This window comes from Notolepis coatsorum (genome assembly GCF_963971535.1).
Source record: "Notolepis coatsorum genome assembly, chromosome: 14".
Lineage (NCBI taxonomy): Eukaryota > Metazoa > Chordata > Actinopteri > Aulopiformes > Paralepididae > Notolepis > Notolepis coatsorum.
The window spans coordinates 71,920,417-71,937,888 of NC_140178.1; the positions used below are offsets into that span (position 1 = coordinate 71,920,417).

Genomic DNA, 17,472 nt, shown 5'->3' on the forward strand with positions numbered 1-17,472 from the left:
AGCTAGCAAGAAGTGGTATGAAACTAGAGACTGAGGAGTCCATATATACCAGCCGTGTCATGCTAATACAGGCACAGGTCATAGGTCAACTGTGTCATGCTAGCATACAGGCACAGGTCATATAGATACCAACAGTGTCATGCTATACAGGCACAGGTCATAGATACCAACAGTGTCATGCTAGCATACAGGCACAGGTCATAGATACCAACCTATCACACCTATCACACCTATCACACCTATCACACCTCTCACACCTCTCACACCTCTCACACCTCTCACACCTATCACACCTCTCACACCTATCACACCTATCACACCTCTCACACCTATCACACCTCTCACACCTCTCACACCTTTCACACCTCTCACACCTATCACACCTATCACACCTCTCACACCTATCACACCTCTCACACCTATCACACCTCTCACACCTCTCACACCTATCACACCTCTCACACCTATCACACCTCTCACACCTCTCACACCTATCACACCTCTCACACCTATCACACCTCTCACACCTCTCACACCTATCACACCTCTCACACCTATCACACCTCTCACACCTCTCACACCTATCACACATATCACACCTCTCACACCTATCACACCTCTCACACCTATCACACCTCTCACACCTCTCACACCTTTCACACCTATCACACCTATCACACCTCTCACACCTATCACACCTCTCACACCTATCACACCTCTCACACCTCTCACACCTTTCACACCTCTCACACCTATCACACCTATCACACCTCTCACACCTATCACACCTCTCACACCTATCACACCTCTCACACCTCTCACACCTATCACACCTCTCACACCTATCACACCTCTCACACCTCTCACACCTATCACACCCTATCACACCTCTCACACCTATCACACATATCACACCTCTCACACCTATCACACCTCTCACACCTATCACACCTCTCACACCTCTCACACCTATCACACATATCACACCTCTCACACCTATCACACCTCTCACACCTATCACACCTCTCACACCTATCACACCTCTCACACCTATCACACCTCTCACACCTATCACACCTCTCACACCTCTCACACCTATCACACCTCTCACACCTCTCACACCTTTCACACCTCTCACACCTATCACACCTATCACACCTCTCACACCTATCACACCTCTCACACCTATCACACCTCTCACACCTCTCACACCTATCACACCTCTCACACCTCTCACACCTCTCACACCTATCACACCTCTCACACCTCTCACACCTTTCACACCTCTCACACCTATCACACCTCTCACACCTATCACACCTCTCACACCGATCCCACCTATCACACATATCACACCTCTCACACCTATCACACCTCTCACACCTATCACACCTATCACACCTCTCACACCTCTCACACCTATCACACCTATCACACCTATCACACCTCTCACACCTCTCACACCTCTCACACCTATCACACCTCTCACACCTCTCACACCTATCACACCTATCACACCTCTCACACCTATCACACCTCTCACACCTATCACACCTCTCACACCTCTCACACCTTTCACACCTCTCACACCTATCACACCTATCACACCTCTCACACCTATCACACCTCTCACACCTATCACACCTCTCACACCGATCCCACCTATCACACATATCACACCTCTCACACCTATCACACCTCTCACACCTATCACACCTATCACACCTCTCACACCTATCACACCTCTCACAGCACCTCTCACACCTCTCACACCTCTCACACCTCTCACACCTCTCACACCTATCACACCTATCACACCTCTCACACCTATCACACCTCTCACACCTATCACACCTCTCACACCTCTCACACCTATCACACCTATCACACCTCTCACACCTATCACACCTCTCACACCTATCACACCTCTCACACCGATCCCACCTATCACACATATCACACCTATCACACCTATCACACCTCTCACACCTATCACACCTCTCACACCTATCACACCTCTCACACCTCTCACACCTATCACACCTATCACACCTCTCACACCTATCACACCTCTCACACCTATCACACCTCTCACACCTCTCACACCTATCACACCTCTCACACCTATCACACCTCTCACACCTCTCACACCTCTCACACCTTTCACACCTCTCACACCTATCACACCTATCACACCTCTCACACCTATCACACCTCTCACACCTATCACACCTCTCACACCTCTCACACCTATCACACCTCTCACACCTCTCACACCTCTCACACCTATCACACCTCTCACACCTCTCACACCTTTCACACCTCTCACACCTATCACACCTCTCACACCTATCACACCTCTCACACCGATCCCACCTATCACACATATCACACCTCTCACACCTATCACACCTCTCACACCTCTCACACCTATCACACCTCTCACACCTCTCACACCTATCACACCTATCACACCTCTCACACCTATCACACCTCTCACACCTCTCACACCTCTCACACCTATCACACCTCTCACACCTCTCACACCTATCACACCTATCACACCTCTCACACCTATCACACCTCTCACACCTATCACACCTCTCACACCTTTCACACCTCTCACACCTATCACACCTATCACACCTCTCACACCTATCACACCTCTCACACCTATCACACCTCTCACACCGATCCCACCTATCACACATATCACACCTATCACACCTCTCACACCTATCACACCTCTCACACCTATCACACCTCTCACACCTCTCACACCTATCACACCTCTCACACCTATCACACCTCTCACACCTATCACACCTCTCACACCTATCACACCTCTCACACCTATCACACCTATCACACCTCTCACACCTATCACACCTATCACACCTCTCACACCTATCACACCTATCACACCTATCACACCTCTATACCCATTCTGCAATCTGTTAATAAAGTTGTACTTAAGTTATGCTTTTACATTATACTTACTTAATAAGTGAATAGTTCCAAGTCAATCAAAAACGATGAGTTTTATTTACTCAAAACATAATGCGGTTTACAGTCTGTATCTACTTAATTATCTTAAGTTGTACTTAATTTATGCTTTTACATTATACTTACTTAATAAGTGAATAGTTCCAAGTCAATCAAAAACTATGAGTTTTATTTACTCAAAACATAATGCGGTTTTCAGTCTGTATCTACTTAATTATCTTAAGTTATACTTAAGTTATGCTTTTACATTATACTTACTTAATAAGTGAATAGTTCCAAGTCAATCAAAAACTATGAGTTTTATTTACTCAAAACATAATGCGGTTTTCAGTCTGTATCTACTTAATTATCTTAAGTTGTACTTAAGTTATGCTTTTACATTATACTTACTTAATAAGTGAATAGTTCCAAGTCAATCAAAAACTATGAGTTTTATTTACTCAAAACATAATGCGGTTTTCAGTCTGTATCTACTTAATTATCTTAAGTTGTACTTAAGTTATGCTTTTACATTATACTTACTTAATAAGTGAATAGTTCCAAGTCAATCAAAAACTATGAGTTTTATTTACTCAAAACATAATGCGGTTTACAGTCTGTATCTACTTAATTATCTTAAGTTGTACTTAAGTTATGCTTTTACATTATACTTACTTAATAAGTGAATAATTCCAAGTCAATCAAAAACTATGAGTTTTATTTACTCAAAACATAATGCGGTTTACACTCTGTATCTACTTAATTATCTTAAGTTGTACTTAAGTTATGCTTTTACATTATACTTACTTAATAAGTGAATAGTTCCAAGTCAATCAAAAACGATGAGTTTTATTTACTCAAAACATAATGCGGTTTACAGTCTGTATCTACTTAATTATCTTAAGTTGTACTTAAGTTATGCTTTTACATTATACTTACTTAATAAGTGAATAATTCCAAGTCAATCAAAAACTATGAGTTTTATTTACTCAAAACATAATGCGGTTTTCAGTCTGTATCTACTTAATTATCTTAAGTTGTACTTAAGTTATGCTTTTACATTATACTTACTTAATAAGTGAATAATTCCAAGTCAATCAAAAACTATGAGTTTTATTTACTCAAAACATAATGTGGTTTAGAGTCTGTATCTACTTAATTATCTTAAGTTGTACTTAAGTTATGCTTTTACATTATACTTACTTAATAAGTGAATAGTTCCAAGTCAATCAAAAACTATGAGTTTTATTTACTCAAAACATAATGCGGTTTACAGTCTGTATCTACTTAATTATCTTAAGTTGTACTTAAGTTATGCTTTTACATTATACTTACTTAATAAGTGAATAATTCCAAGTCAATCAAAAACTATGAGTTTTATTTACTCAAAACATAATGTGGTTTAGAGTCTGTATCTACTTAATTATCTTAAGTTGTACTTAAGTTATGCTTTTACATTATACTTACTTAATAAGTGAATAGTTCCAAGTCAATCAAAAACTATGAGTTTTATTTACTCAAAACATAAGAACACGTCACACGAACTCAAGCCATTCAAGTTAGTAGAACTTTCATAGAATATTGAGTATACCCTACTCAAACGAATTGATTATTTTGAACGTGCGGGTTTACAGTGTACAGCCCCACCCCCACCTAATAGACAGTCCCCTCCCCACCGTATGTAATGTATATATTCTCTCCCCACCGTATGTATATTTCTCTCCCACCCACCCACCCCCTCCTAATGTACAGTATCCTCACCATCATATACTCTCTGTCAGGAATGGGTAACAGTACTGTATATTTGCATATCATATATGTCACAAATGTAACAGTACTATAACAGTACTATTGTCCGAACACAACCCCCTCCAATGTACAGTAAATTACCAAGTATGGTCTTGTCAATAATCCAATGTACAGTTTTGTTTGTACAGTTGTACAGTGTCCCCCACCCACCCCTCCTACCCAACCCCCCCCCCCCACTCCTACCCAACCCCCCCCCCCCCACCCAACCACCTCCAATGTACAGTCCCCCCCCACCCCCACCTACCCAATCCAATGTACAGTTTCTACGTCAAATGTATATACTCTTTTTTTCTGGACTCTTTTTGTATCACAAACAGTACTGTAATTGCAAATCTGGTATGTCATAAATGTATAGATGTAGCAGTACTGTCTATCTGTATGTCATGTATCTCATATATGTTACGATGAATTGAAAATGGGGGACCCTGATGTAAACAAGACGAAAGTCTTTCTCTGGTCTGCATCCCCTTAACAATTGTATGTATTGAGCTGTACTGTACTGTACCCATTCTGCAATCTGTTAATAAAGTTTTCAATCAATCAATCAAACCTGTATGTCCCTATTCCATAAATGTCATGATGTCATATATGTTGTGCATGTCATAAATGTCACTATGAATTGAAAATGGGGGACCCTGATGTAAACAAGACAAACGTCTTTCTCTGGTCTGCATCCCCTTAACAATTGTGTGTATTGAGCCGTACTGTATTATTTGTACCCATTCTGCAATCTGTTAAATAAAATGTTCATTCATTCATTCATTCATTCATTCATTCATTCATTCATTCATTCATTCATTCATTCATTCATTCATTCATTCATTCATTCATTCATTCACAGACAGTAACACAGGACAAAAACACATTTCAACCCCCTCCCTTCCCTAATTATAATTTAAATTGACATTCACGTAAAAGTAAGCTTACTATTCTAATATTATATTTTTGTCTCAAGTTTGTGCATGGTTTTTTTCTTCCTGAGGATGGCGCCATCCCCCCATCTAAACATGATGTGTTTATTTTCTCTTCTCTTCCTTTTAGCTTGGCCCTCAGAGCCCACCAGAGAGCCCACCAGAGAATCAAGAATCAAGAGGTTTATTTGTCACATACATACCAGGGCATACAGTGAAATGCGGGTGGTCTTGCCTGCATTGATTGTGCAAATACAATAATAAAATAGAATAAAATAGGCATCGATCATGGCGCGACCCGAGTCAGTCGCCGTGGGTTTTGCTCAGCAACGAATGTGCAAATTTTTTGTTATTATGTTTGTTTTTACTACTTTTTTTATCGAAACATCACTGGCGGGGACGTCATACGACCGCCAGTCACTTATTGACCTAAACTCCGGACTCAAAGAGGAGTTTAGAGACACTTGATCATGCCAAGACTGGCCAATGGAGATCAGAAGGGACGCGGGAGGCAAAGACGGCCGCAGAACAAAGAAGAAACATAGAGGGAAGAGGAGCGGGATCAGATTAAGACTAAGAAGATCTGCTTACCGTCCGGCTATTCCATCTATCTTCCTGGCGAATGCACGTTCGCTAGAGAGTAAGATGGATGATCTGCGAGCACGCGTCCGATTCCAGCGAGAGATGAAGGACTGCAATATCCTGTGTTTCACGGAGACCTGGCTGAAACCAGCGACTCCTGATCACAGCATCTCTCCCTCCAACTCCTTCACCATCTTGAGAGCGGACCGTACAGAGGCCTCCGGGAAGAGCATCGGCGGGGGTCTCTGCCTTATGACCAACAACGGCTGGACTAGCCCCGGGGAGGTGCAGATACTCTCCCGTTCATGCTCCCCCGACATGGAACACCTCTCGATCCAACGTCGCCCCTTCCATCTTCCACGTGAGTTCACTGCAGTGATCATGACTGCAGTGTACATTCCCCCCCAGGCGAACGTCGGCAGGGCGCTAGCGGAACTACACAACCATCTGAACACACACCAGATCAAGCATCCAGACGCGGCCATGATTGCAGCCGGGGATTTCAATCAGGCGAATCTGAAAAGAGTCATGCCGTCTTTCTTTCAGCACATCGCCTGCTCCACAAGAGGAGGAAATACACTCGACCACTGTTACACCCCGTTCAGAGCCGGATACAAGGCTGTACCGGCGCCACCATTAGCGGGAGCGACGAACACGTCGGATCATGCCGCCATCTTGTTGGTCCCCGCTTACAAACAAAGATCACGTGACGCCGTCGTGTCACGTGAGGTAAAAAAAATGGACCGACCAATCAGAGGCCACGCTTCAGGACGCACTCGATGACGTCGACTGGGGAATGTTCGAGAGGAGCACCAGTGACGTCAGCGAGTTCACAGACACTGTGGTGTCCTTCATAACAACACTGGCTGATAGTATTGTCACCACAAAGAAGGCGAGGGTGTTCCCAAACCAGAAACCATGGGTGGACAGTACTATCAGAGCAGCTCTGAACTCTCGCACCACTGCTTATAACCTTGGCAGAGAGTCAGGAAACATGGAAGAGTACAAGACAACAGTCTACACTCTGCGCAAGGCTGTGAAACTTGCTAAGAGGACGTATGCCGACAAGATGGAGGCACAAATGGCACAGAATGACACAAGAGGCTTATGGCAGGGACTGAAGACGATAACTGACTACAAAGTCAGCGCCCCCTCAATGGGGAGCGACGACGCCTCCCTTGCGGACCAGCTCAACACCTTCTACGTGCGGTTTGGTGCAAACAGTGGCGCTGCTAGCTCAACGGCTAGTGACGTCACTGGTGCGCCGGCTGTTGTGGAGCATCCGCATCCGCGGGGGGACGCTCTCTCATTGACGGTACACAGTGTGAGAAGAGCATTTATGCAGGTGAACACCAGGAAAGCGGCTGGCCCAGATGGAATAACAGGACGCATACTTAAGTCCTGTGCTAACCAGCTAGCCCCTGTGTTCACCACCATATTTAATCGATCCCTGAAGGAGTCAGTGGTCCCTGCCTGCTTCAAGATGTCTACCATTATCCCGGTACCAAAGAAACCGTCCCCAGCAGGTCTCAATGACTACAGACCGGTGGCACTCACCTCTGTGGCCATGAAATGTTTCGAGAGGCTGGTCAAGGATCACATTTGTGCCTCCCTCCCCAGTGATATGGACCCTATGCAATTTGCATACAGGCCAAACAGGTCCACTGACGATGCGGTCTCCCAAGTACTGCACAGCACCCTCTCTCACCTGGACCGTCAGAAGGGGGGCTATGTGAGACTGTTCATTGACTACAGCTCAGCGTTCAACACCATAGTCCCCACCAGACTGGTGGACAAGCTGATCGAGCTGGGTCTGAGCTCCGCTCTGAGCGCCTGGGTACTGGACTTTCTGAGTGAAAGACCCCAGGCGGTCAGGGTGGGGGGTCAGACCTCCAACACCATCACCCTGAGCATCGGGTCCCCCCAGGGCTGTGTTCTGAGCCCCCTGCTGTACTCACTCTACACACACGACTGTGTGGCCAAGTTCAGCTCCAACTCCATAGTGAAGTTTGCAGACGACACGGTGGTGGTGGGGCTGATCTCGGACAACGACGAGAAGGCCTACTGGGAGGAGGTTGAGGTACTGGAACGCTGGTGCCAGGACAACAGCCTGCTCCTGAACATTGGTAAAACCAAGGAGCTGATCGTGGATTATAGGAGAGGACAGCAGGAGACACACACACCACTGAGGATAAACGGGGCCACCGTGGACAGGGTAAGCAGCTTTAAGTACCTGGGGGTCCACATCTCAGAGGATCTGACATGGTCAACACACATAGACACAGTCGTAAAAAAGGCGAAGCAGCGCCTCTACCACCTGAGACAGTTAAGGAAGTTCAGAGTATCGGGGAAGATACTCCAGTCCTTCTACTCCGGAGCTGTAGAGAGCATCTTGACTGGAAACATCACTGCCTGGTATGGAAACAGCACGGCACAGGACAAGAAGGCCCTACAGAGAGTGGTGCACTCTGCCGAGTGTACCACGGGTATTGCACTACCTCCCCTGCACGTTCTATACAACAAGAGGTGCAAATCCAGAGCCTGCAGAATAATGAAAGACCCTCACCACCCCAATAACAGCCTGTTCCAGCTGCTGAGGTCAGGCAGACGCCTGCGAACACCAGCTACTAGGACAGAGAGGCTTCGGCTCAGCTTCTTCCCCCAGGCCATCAGAGCCTTGAACAATGAACACTGAGTGTCACAGAACACTGAACTCTACACACACAAGCACACATTAGCACACACACGACACGCACGCTGTGCACGCTCGCACACTATAGCAGCCACTTTAACATGAGAAAGCACTCACTCATGCTGCACAAGCCCACACTTATGGCCACAAAGGAAAGGTCACTTTAAAAATAGTATAGTAACAGTGTATTGCACTACCAAGGACCTAGCATGTCCTTCATGCTCTGTAAATAACTATGTACAAATACCGTGATGTCCCACTATGTTACCTGTTATTGCACAATGTTGTTTATTGGATTCTATTATATGTTGTACTACTGTATTGCACATCGTTGCGGGCAAGACCACCCGCATTTCATTGTATACTTGTATGCCGTGACAAATAAAACTCTTGACTTGACTTGACTTGAAATAGATAAGACACAAGATATGCATGGTAAAAAAAGACATGCTAGGTTCCTGAGAAACTGGTTCGTATGTACACTGCTATGCAATGTACAATTTACAGTGTTAACTCTTTGTATATTATATTGTGCAAAATACAATAATAAAATAGAATAAAATAGGCATAGAAAAAAAGAAATAGATAAGACACAAGATATGCAAGTTCAAGTTTCAAGTTTCTTTAATAGTTGTCATACAGAAGTACAGAATACTTTTATACAAAATGCTTCTTACTGTTACGCTCCAGAGACTGTGCTAGACAAGATAAGTATGAAATAAAATAGTATAGCATGTAAAAATAGAAGTAAAAATAGAAGTCACAGTGTTCAGTATATACATACGTACAATGTTCGATGCAGAATAGAAGCAACTGAGTTACCATACAATATACAATATACTATGCAATATACCAATATACAATACTATATAGTGCAAAGCAGAAATGGGATGAGGTACAATTTAGGTATGGGTTGTAGTGCAAATCCTTTACCAATAAATATAAAGTGTGTTTAGGTGTTCCAAAGTGTGGAGAGTGGGTGCTGCAGTGTGTTGTTTGTTTAAAGTGAGTGTGTGCGTGTGGATGTGTGTGCTGTGTGCATTTGATGGTTGTTGCATAGTGTTATCGTTCGTTGAGCAGCCTGATGGCCTGGGGATAGAAGCTTCTTCTGAGTCTTTCTGTGCTTGCCATGAGACTCCGGTATCGCTTGCCTGACCGCAGCAGTTCAAAGAGGCAGTTGTTTGGGTGGCTGGAGTCCTTGATGATTCTCTTAGCCTTACCCTGCATGGTAAAAAGACATGCTCCTGAGAACTGGTTCTTATGTACACTACTATGCAATATACAATTTACAGTGTTAACTCTTACTGTATCTATACTATACAGTACCTCCTTCTTTTAAAGTGTTTCTATTCTATTTTTTTTTAAAGTGACATTTTGTTTAGAGTGATTTATATTTTTATTATAGCCACCAAGTCACAAACTGCACTGTTGCAGAACTGTTCTTTCTTTGTTTCTTTGTTGTTGAAATATTAAAGTTATCAAAAATGACAATTTTCTGGTTGTGTTTTGCTGCATTTAACCTTTTCAAACAAAGCCATCATCAAACTGACAGAATAACTGAACAATAAAGTATAATATATTGTATGGTACCCTGTCAATAACTTTGGCAGACAGGGAATATAATAAATTTTCGTCAACTATACTTTCTCTCTCTCGATGGATAGCTGTTTGTTGACGTGTTAAAAACGCATCAGTAGCAGGATTACTGTCATTTTGATTACTGTAGTTTGCCTGATATGTAGCCTTGGTTAGTGGCTGCCCCACCAATGTTTTTCATATAAAAACGCCACTGTGCGTGCATGCACGTGTATGTGTGTGTGGGGGCCTCCACAAGAGTTTGGCCCAGAGGCCTCTGAATTCTTAATCTGGCCTTGAGTACACTGGTCCACTTGTCCATGGCACTTACTACCGAGCTTTGTAGTGGTTTGGGGGAATAGTACAGTAGGTACGCACAGGGGCGTATCTAGACCCAGCACTCTACTGGGGCACAGGGGGGCACAGAAGTATATGACATTTCTTTTTGCCGGTTTTTGGGCGGTTTTTGGGCGAAAATGGGTGGGTTTTGTAACTTTTTTTTTCTTTTACTTTTTTTTGGTTTTAGGGTTAGGTTAGGGTTATGTTATTTAATTATTTTGGGGAGCCAGCCCCCCAAACTCCTGAAATGCATAGAAATCTATGAAATAAATAAAACAATCTGACATTTATATTAAAAAGAGCTATCCCCCCAAACCCCTAAAATACATAGAAATCTATGCATTTTGGAACAGTTACTATATATATAGTCAAGAAAGCATTTAGTCATACTTAAAGTTTAAAGTGCTTTACTTGCATTGAACATTGCATTGCACATTGAACATTGAGGAGACATCATTAGAAAGCACAATGTGTTTCCATAGTTACGCAGATGACACACAATTGTACATCTCCGCTGAACCAAATGATCACACAGCTATAAACTCAATTTCCGCCTGTCTCTTAGCAATAAACAAATGGATGGCGAACAACTTCCTAAAATTAAATGAGGGCAAAACTGAAATCCTACTAGTCGGTCCTATAACAAAAAGAGAAATGTTACAGAGCAATATGGGGCAACTTACTCCTTGGATCAAACCCAAAGTTACAAGTAAGTAACCTACACTTGCTTCCGGTAACATTTAGAATTGATTTCAAGGTCCTCCTCCTTATATACAAAGTATAAACATTGCGATCATCTACTACTGGTCTATTGAAGGTTCCAAGCCACAGTCTAAAGAAAATCGGGGATGCAGCCTTTGCTAACTATGCACCAAAGTTATGGAACACACTACCTATGGACATTAGGCTAGATCTCTTAATATTTTCAGAAATAAGCTAAAAACATACCTTTTCACCATAGCCTTCTAATACACCCCGCTGTTGATTGTACTGTAGCCAGGGGCGTAGCTGTAGATTGTGGGCCCCATGAAAGAATGTATCTGTAGGCCCCCAGTGAATGCGAGCGCGTAAGCAAACATTTTTGTGGCCATTTATTTATTGATGAAAACGCATAATATGGTTTTTACCTATACATTCGGATCAGCAGTTCAGCACCTGCACTGTTGGTGGGTGAGCCTAGTAAAGGATGTCGCAATTGCGTTCATCTTCAATGAATGGACCAATGCAATAGTCTACCAAAGCCCCCCCTTTCTCTCTATATATCTCTCACACACACACACACACACACACACACACACACACACACACACACACACACACACACACACACACACACACACACACACACACACACACACACACACACACACACACACACACACACACACACACACACACACACACACACACACACACACACACACACACACACACACACACACACACACACACACACACACACACACACACACACACACACACTTCAGAAACAAACATAGTATCAATGAGAGCATCAATAAATACACCTGAGTGATGTCTACTAAAAAAAATATAAAAAAAAAAAAAATTGACCTCCCTAATTTCTAAACCCTGGCTACAGCCCTGGTCATGGCTATTGTTTTGATGTGATTATTTTACATTTTATGTTGTTAAGTGATTGTAGTGTCTGATGTGTAAATAATTGTAGCTTTTTATCATATTTAGATCTCAGAAAGAAGCCTAGCCTTACACTTCTCACAGAAGAGGCTGAGGCTGGCTGGTCCGAAACATGAAACAGCTAGCAGGTAAAGTCATGCCCAGTGTAAATTGTAATAATGTGACATGTTTTATGCTGTTTAAATTTGTTTCGTCTGTATATCTTATTATTTCTTCCAGAAATAATAGCAGTCTGTTTCACACAGTCATCTGAGCAATTAGACTATGCAGAATTTCAGAAAATGTGCTTGTATAAAGTGCTGAAGGCATTTCGTGTTTATTTTAGGTACACAACATTTCTAGGGGTATTAAGGGGTGCTGAATCCAAATCTGCTGTATACCAATCTCAAAAATGTCAAATAAGGCCTCAAAATCGATAAATCCAACAGCACCAGGCCCTCTCTCCACAAAAAAACGGTGATAAACTCACATTTCTTATTCTACTGACATGAAACTTTGCACAGAATATCTGCACATATGGAGGAAGAAAGTAGGAATGTAGCTGGGGTGCAACCATGAGTAACTTTGACTGACTAACTGTAATCTTTGTATAGGCGAGGATAAAAAAAAATACATTTCTTCAGTGTTTGCAGGAATACTGCAGCAATTTGGTAATAACTCTAGTGTTGGACACCAACATTGGAATCCCCCAAGTCTTAGCTTTCTTCAGGTACCAAGTTTATGCAAGTAGCTCTTATAAATCTGGATATATATAAGCATTTTAATGTAAGCATGCTGTTTTAGGCGAATTTTCAAAAAATAAATGGTGGGGCTTAATGAGTTAAGTGTGACTGACTACACAAGGTACAAACCTGAATTAAATGTGCTTTTGTACGTTTTCTTACATGGGGGATCCGATGCCATATTCAGATTTATATCTCATATAGATATAGTGAAAAAAGAATCTAATTTGTTTACTGTACCTTGATTGCCCAGGTGAAGACTCAAGAGTACGTCCGTTAATTCTCTTCACATATCCCGAATCCAACGTTAACTGTTGTCATGACATCCGTTTTCTGCGCGAGAAGCGATGTGCGCATATAAGTTATATTATAGTGCACATCATGTACTTCACGACCAAGAGGCCAGCCCCTCTTCAAAAATGCACTATATTGTGCATTATCCACAGCTAATTAAGCTGTCTGGACCATTAGTCCATCTCTCCTGCATGAGATTTGAAGTGAAACACCAATACTTCAAAAAGCTGTCATCCGTGGTTTGCAACTACAAAAACATCAGCAAGACACTGGCAACAAGACACCAACTCACCAACTTTTTTTGCTCTTGATCAACAATATTTGTGCTTTCCTTGTTGATAATGAATGTGAACACTGACATTCAATTATTGTATTTTTCTTCCACAGAGAATGACATTGACGGGGAAATAAGCATCCAAGAGTAATCACAACTTTTTTTTTTAATAATCAACAAAATGTTTTTAACATCTATTCACAATTGTCTTGTCAGACAATCAAAGAAAGAGTAAAACATTACAAATGTGAAGATAAGTAACAGTATAGCAGTTATCCTTTAGGTGTTAAGTTAAATACTTGAGATGCCAAATATTAAGTGCAATACAAATAAGATTTATTATTAATAAATACCACCACTGAACATATAGTGTAGTTAATATTTTCTATCTAACTGACCATCAAACAGCACTTGGACAGCAGTGTCATTACAGCTCTGCTCAACACTATCACTGACACATCCAGACGCCATGAGGGAAACAGCAAGGGCTCTCAAAGTGGGATCCTTGAGCGGGTAACAGGGTCACGAGACAAAATGGGGAATAGAATAGTTCTTTTGACTTTTGTTCTGGCTGGTTTCTATCAGTCTCAGTCAGAATCAAAGGTCTGCTCTAGGACCAGTTTTGCCTGATAGATAATAATGAGTAAAATGGGAAAGGGGACCTGGTTAGTGGTCCAAGATCAGGGCTCCTTTCTTTGACAAGCTTGATGCATACAGTATGGGTACTAATGATAGTGCTGGTGTCTGCAGGCTTAAACCGCATGAACATCAATGAACAACACAGAATGTTAATACATATTTATGAGATATTTTACATATAATGAACTCATACTCCAACATTTCCAAGCCACAAACTGGACTTCAAACTTTCCCAAGGCTCATAACGGTGGTCCCCGCTCTTCCATCCTGATACAGCCCGATCAGGTACTAGGTAGTAGACCAGACAGGGTCTGGTTGACTCCCTGCAGCTCTGACTTCAGCTGGCTGAGCCCCTCCAGCACCTCGGACACCTCCTGAAAACAGGCTTCAAACCCAGGGAACTCCTGGTCCTCGTAACTAGCTAACACCTGCTCCTCGTCACTAGTGAACTCCAGGGCCTCGTAACTAGTGAACTCCTGCTCCTGCTGGCTGCACCTATCCAGCGCCTCGGACAGCTCCTGAATACAGGTTTCCATCCCACGACTCTGCTCCTCGTCACTAGTGAACTCCTGCTCCTTGTAACTAGTGAACTCCTGCTGGCACGCCACATTCACCTGGTGGGGGGCGAGTTGGTGTAGGGACTAGATGAAGTACACAGGGATGAGTAAAGATGAGCGAGCACACACACACACAGACACCACACAAATGCACATGTGATGTGTGTCGATTTCAGTAAGCTTGTACAGACAGCAACTTGACCCCATTGACTTTGCATTGGTTTGTGGGCAACTAGCCAGAGCTAGTATGAAGAGCATGGATTCCGCTAAGGAAGGACTCCACCGATCATCATCATCGTTGTTAAGTAATAGGGCTAGGCGTCCAAAAATCTGAACTATCCCTTATATACCAATATAATATAATGGTAATATATACCAATAATGTGCAACCAAGGAGTCACAGTGCGAGACAGGTTTCAGCCTGGGAGAGGGAGCGTCAGAGTGCTAGTCCTTGCTACCATGAGTGACACCTGCTTCACATTCTGAATAATTGACAGTTACAGTACAACCAACAAACATTACTGATGTGGAATCATTTGACCAGATTATTCACGGAGGCGGACAATAGAGTCTTTGATTAAGGATAGAGTTTACTGACAGAATGACATGTTGCAACATGTGGAGGGACCTAGATTACAGCAATGTCCCTAAGACTAGATCTCTGTAGAATGATGAGCTAGCAAAGTATTTATACAGGGGAGTAGACAAAACAAAGTGGTACCTTGAGTATGAGTTATAGATATGATATGCAGACTATGAGAAGGCTATGTGGATAGAAAGTTATGTACAGTAGATGTAATGTAAGTGTGTTTGTGTGTGCTTGTGAGAAAGAAAGGAAGAGTGCGTGTGTGAATAAGGTTGGAGACAGAGAAGGGTATGTGTGTGTGTGTTATGTGAAATACAGTATGTGAAGCCTATGTAGATGTAAGTGTGTGTTTGTGTGTGCATGTGATAGAGAGAAGGGGGGAGATATGAGTGAAAGCTATGTATCATGTGTATGCCATAGAAAGAGAGAGAGAGAAGTGTGTTGGTAAATTTCCCTGTCAATTACCTTCCTCAACAGTGCGATTTCCTGGTCCGCTTGGATCATCATATCAAGCAGTTTCTCGCTGTCCTCTATGCTTAAGTCGGACCCAGTGGCACCAGAACTACACTTCCAAGGACAGAAGAAAAGACTAAAGTAACTGGAACTCAAGCCTGCTGGTAAATTAGACCAGGGCATGTATTTAAGCATCAAGCATCTCAATGCTGATCTGAGACCAGTCATAGTGAGGTTTAAAAATGATTGTGTGACCTGAACGGTCTGATCTTGGATCAGTGCTCCTACTCTTATGAGGTTTGATGGGCCCATATTCAGGAAGCTTCACAGAGTGCTGATCTAGGGTCAGTGATTAGGATCACTTACTGCCCTACAAAGGAAAGTAACACATTTTAACACTACACCATATGTTATATATTTATTTCTAAAAGGTTTGCACTACTTATCTACCTCGTTTTAGAATTTTGTACTTTAGTTTTGTATATTGTGTATATTAGTGTTTGGTCTTTATTCTTTAAACTTTTTTTTACTGTATGAAGCACAATCTCAGGAGGCTCATACAGAACCAAGCATTTCACTGTAATGTACAGTATATGTACCTTATATGTGACAAAAAAAAATTGAAACTGAAATAAGTGAATGCAATTTTTGTTACACTGAAGTCATGTTTTATCATTAGAAGAACGATTGCATGTCTATATCATTTCACGTTTGCAAAAGAAAATTTTACTCAAATTCAAATAATTATTTGTATAGCCCAGAATCACATTACATGTCGCAATGGGCTTCACCCACAAAGGTACAGCACCTCCTGGCTTAAACCACCAAAGAAAAGGGAAAAACTCCCACAGAAGAAAACGTAATAGGATAAAAAGGGAAGAAACCTTAGAGTTAGATGGGCAATAAAATGAGAGATAAATACATACAATACGAGATAAATAAATACAACAATGGAGTTGTAATATAATGGTATAATGGTAATAAAAAGAATGGTGATAATAAACAATACAAGGACAATCACAGAAATGCAAAACAGGTAAGCAGAGACAACAGGGCATAACAACGTCGTCCAGATGGCATCAATGGCATGTGATTAGTTAAAGCCTTTTTTTCCCTTTGAAGGACAGACTTGTTTTTATGACCTTACCCTACAGTATGTAACAGACATTTACAGACAACCTGAAGCTGACTTCAGATTGTACTCCAAAAGTGAGGGGCTTCATGAACATGGAACTAAACCGGTCTGCTCTTTAAAATCAGTGTTGTAACAAGAGAACGCCACATGGGTTAATTGTGGAAGATGTTTGGAGGGGACTCACTGAAAACCTGGTATCTCATGTATAAACCCACACCTACCTTAACCTCATTGGACCTGACGTGGTAAGATACCATGTTTTT

At 42.3% G+C, this 17,472-nt stretch overlaps 1 protein-coding gene across 1 annotated transcript in view; it reads right to left on the bottom strand.

Annotated features, from left to right (window-relative positions):
* LOC311240567 (large ribosomal subunit protein uL3-like) overlaps positions 1-17,472 on the bottom strand; it is a gene marked incomplete at its 5' end in the record, with an annotated part of 153,444 nt that overhangs the window by 12,007 nt on the left and 123,965 nt on the right. The window contains 2 exons of the mRNA XM_084329143.1: positions 14,768-15,092; positions 17,431-17,446. Coding sequence (XP_084185269.1) covers positions 14,768-15,092; positions 17,431-17,446 — 341 coding nt within the window. The remainder of the gene's footprint in view (positions 1-14,767; positions 15,093-17,430; positions 17,447-17,472) is intronic.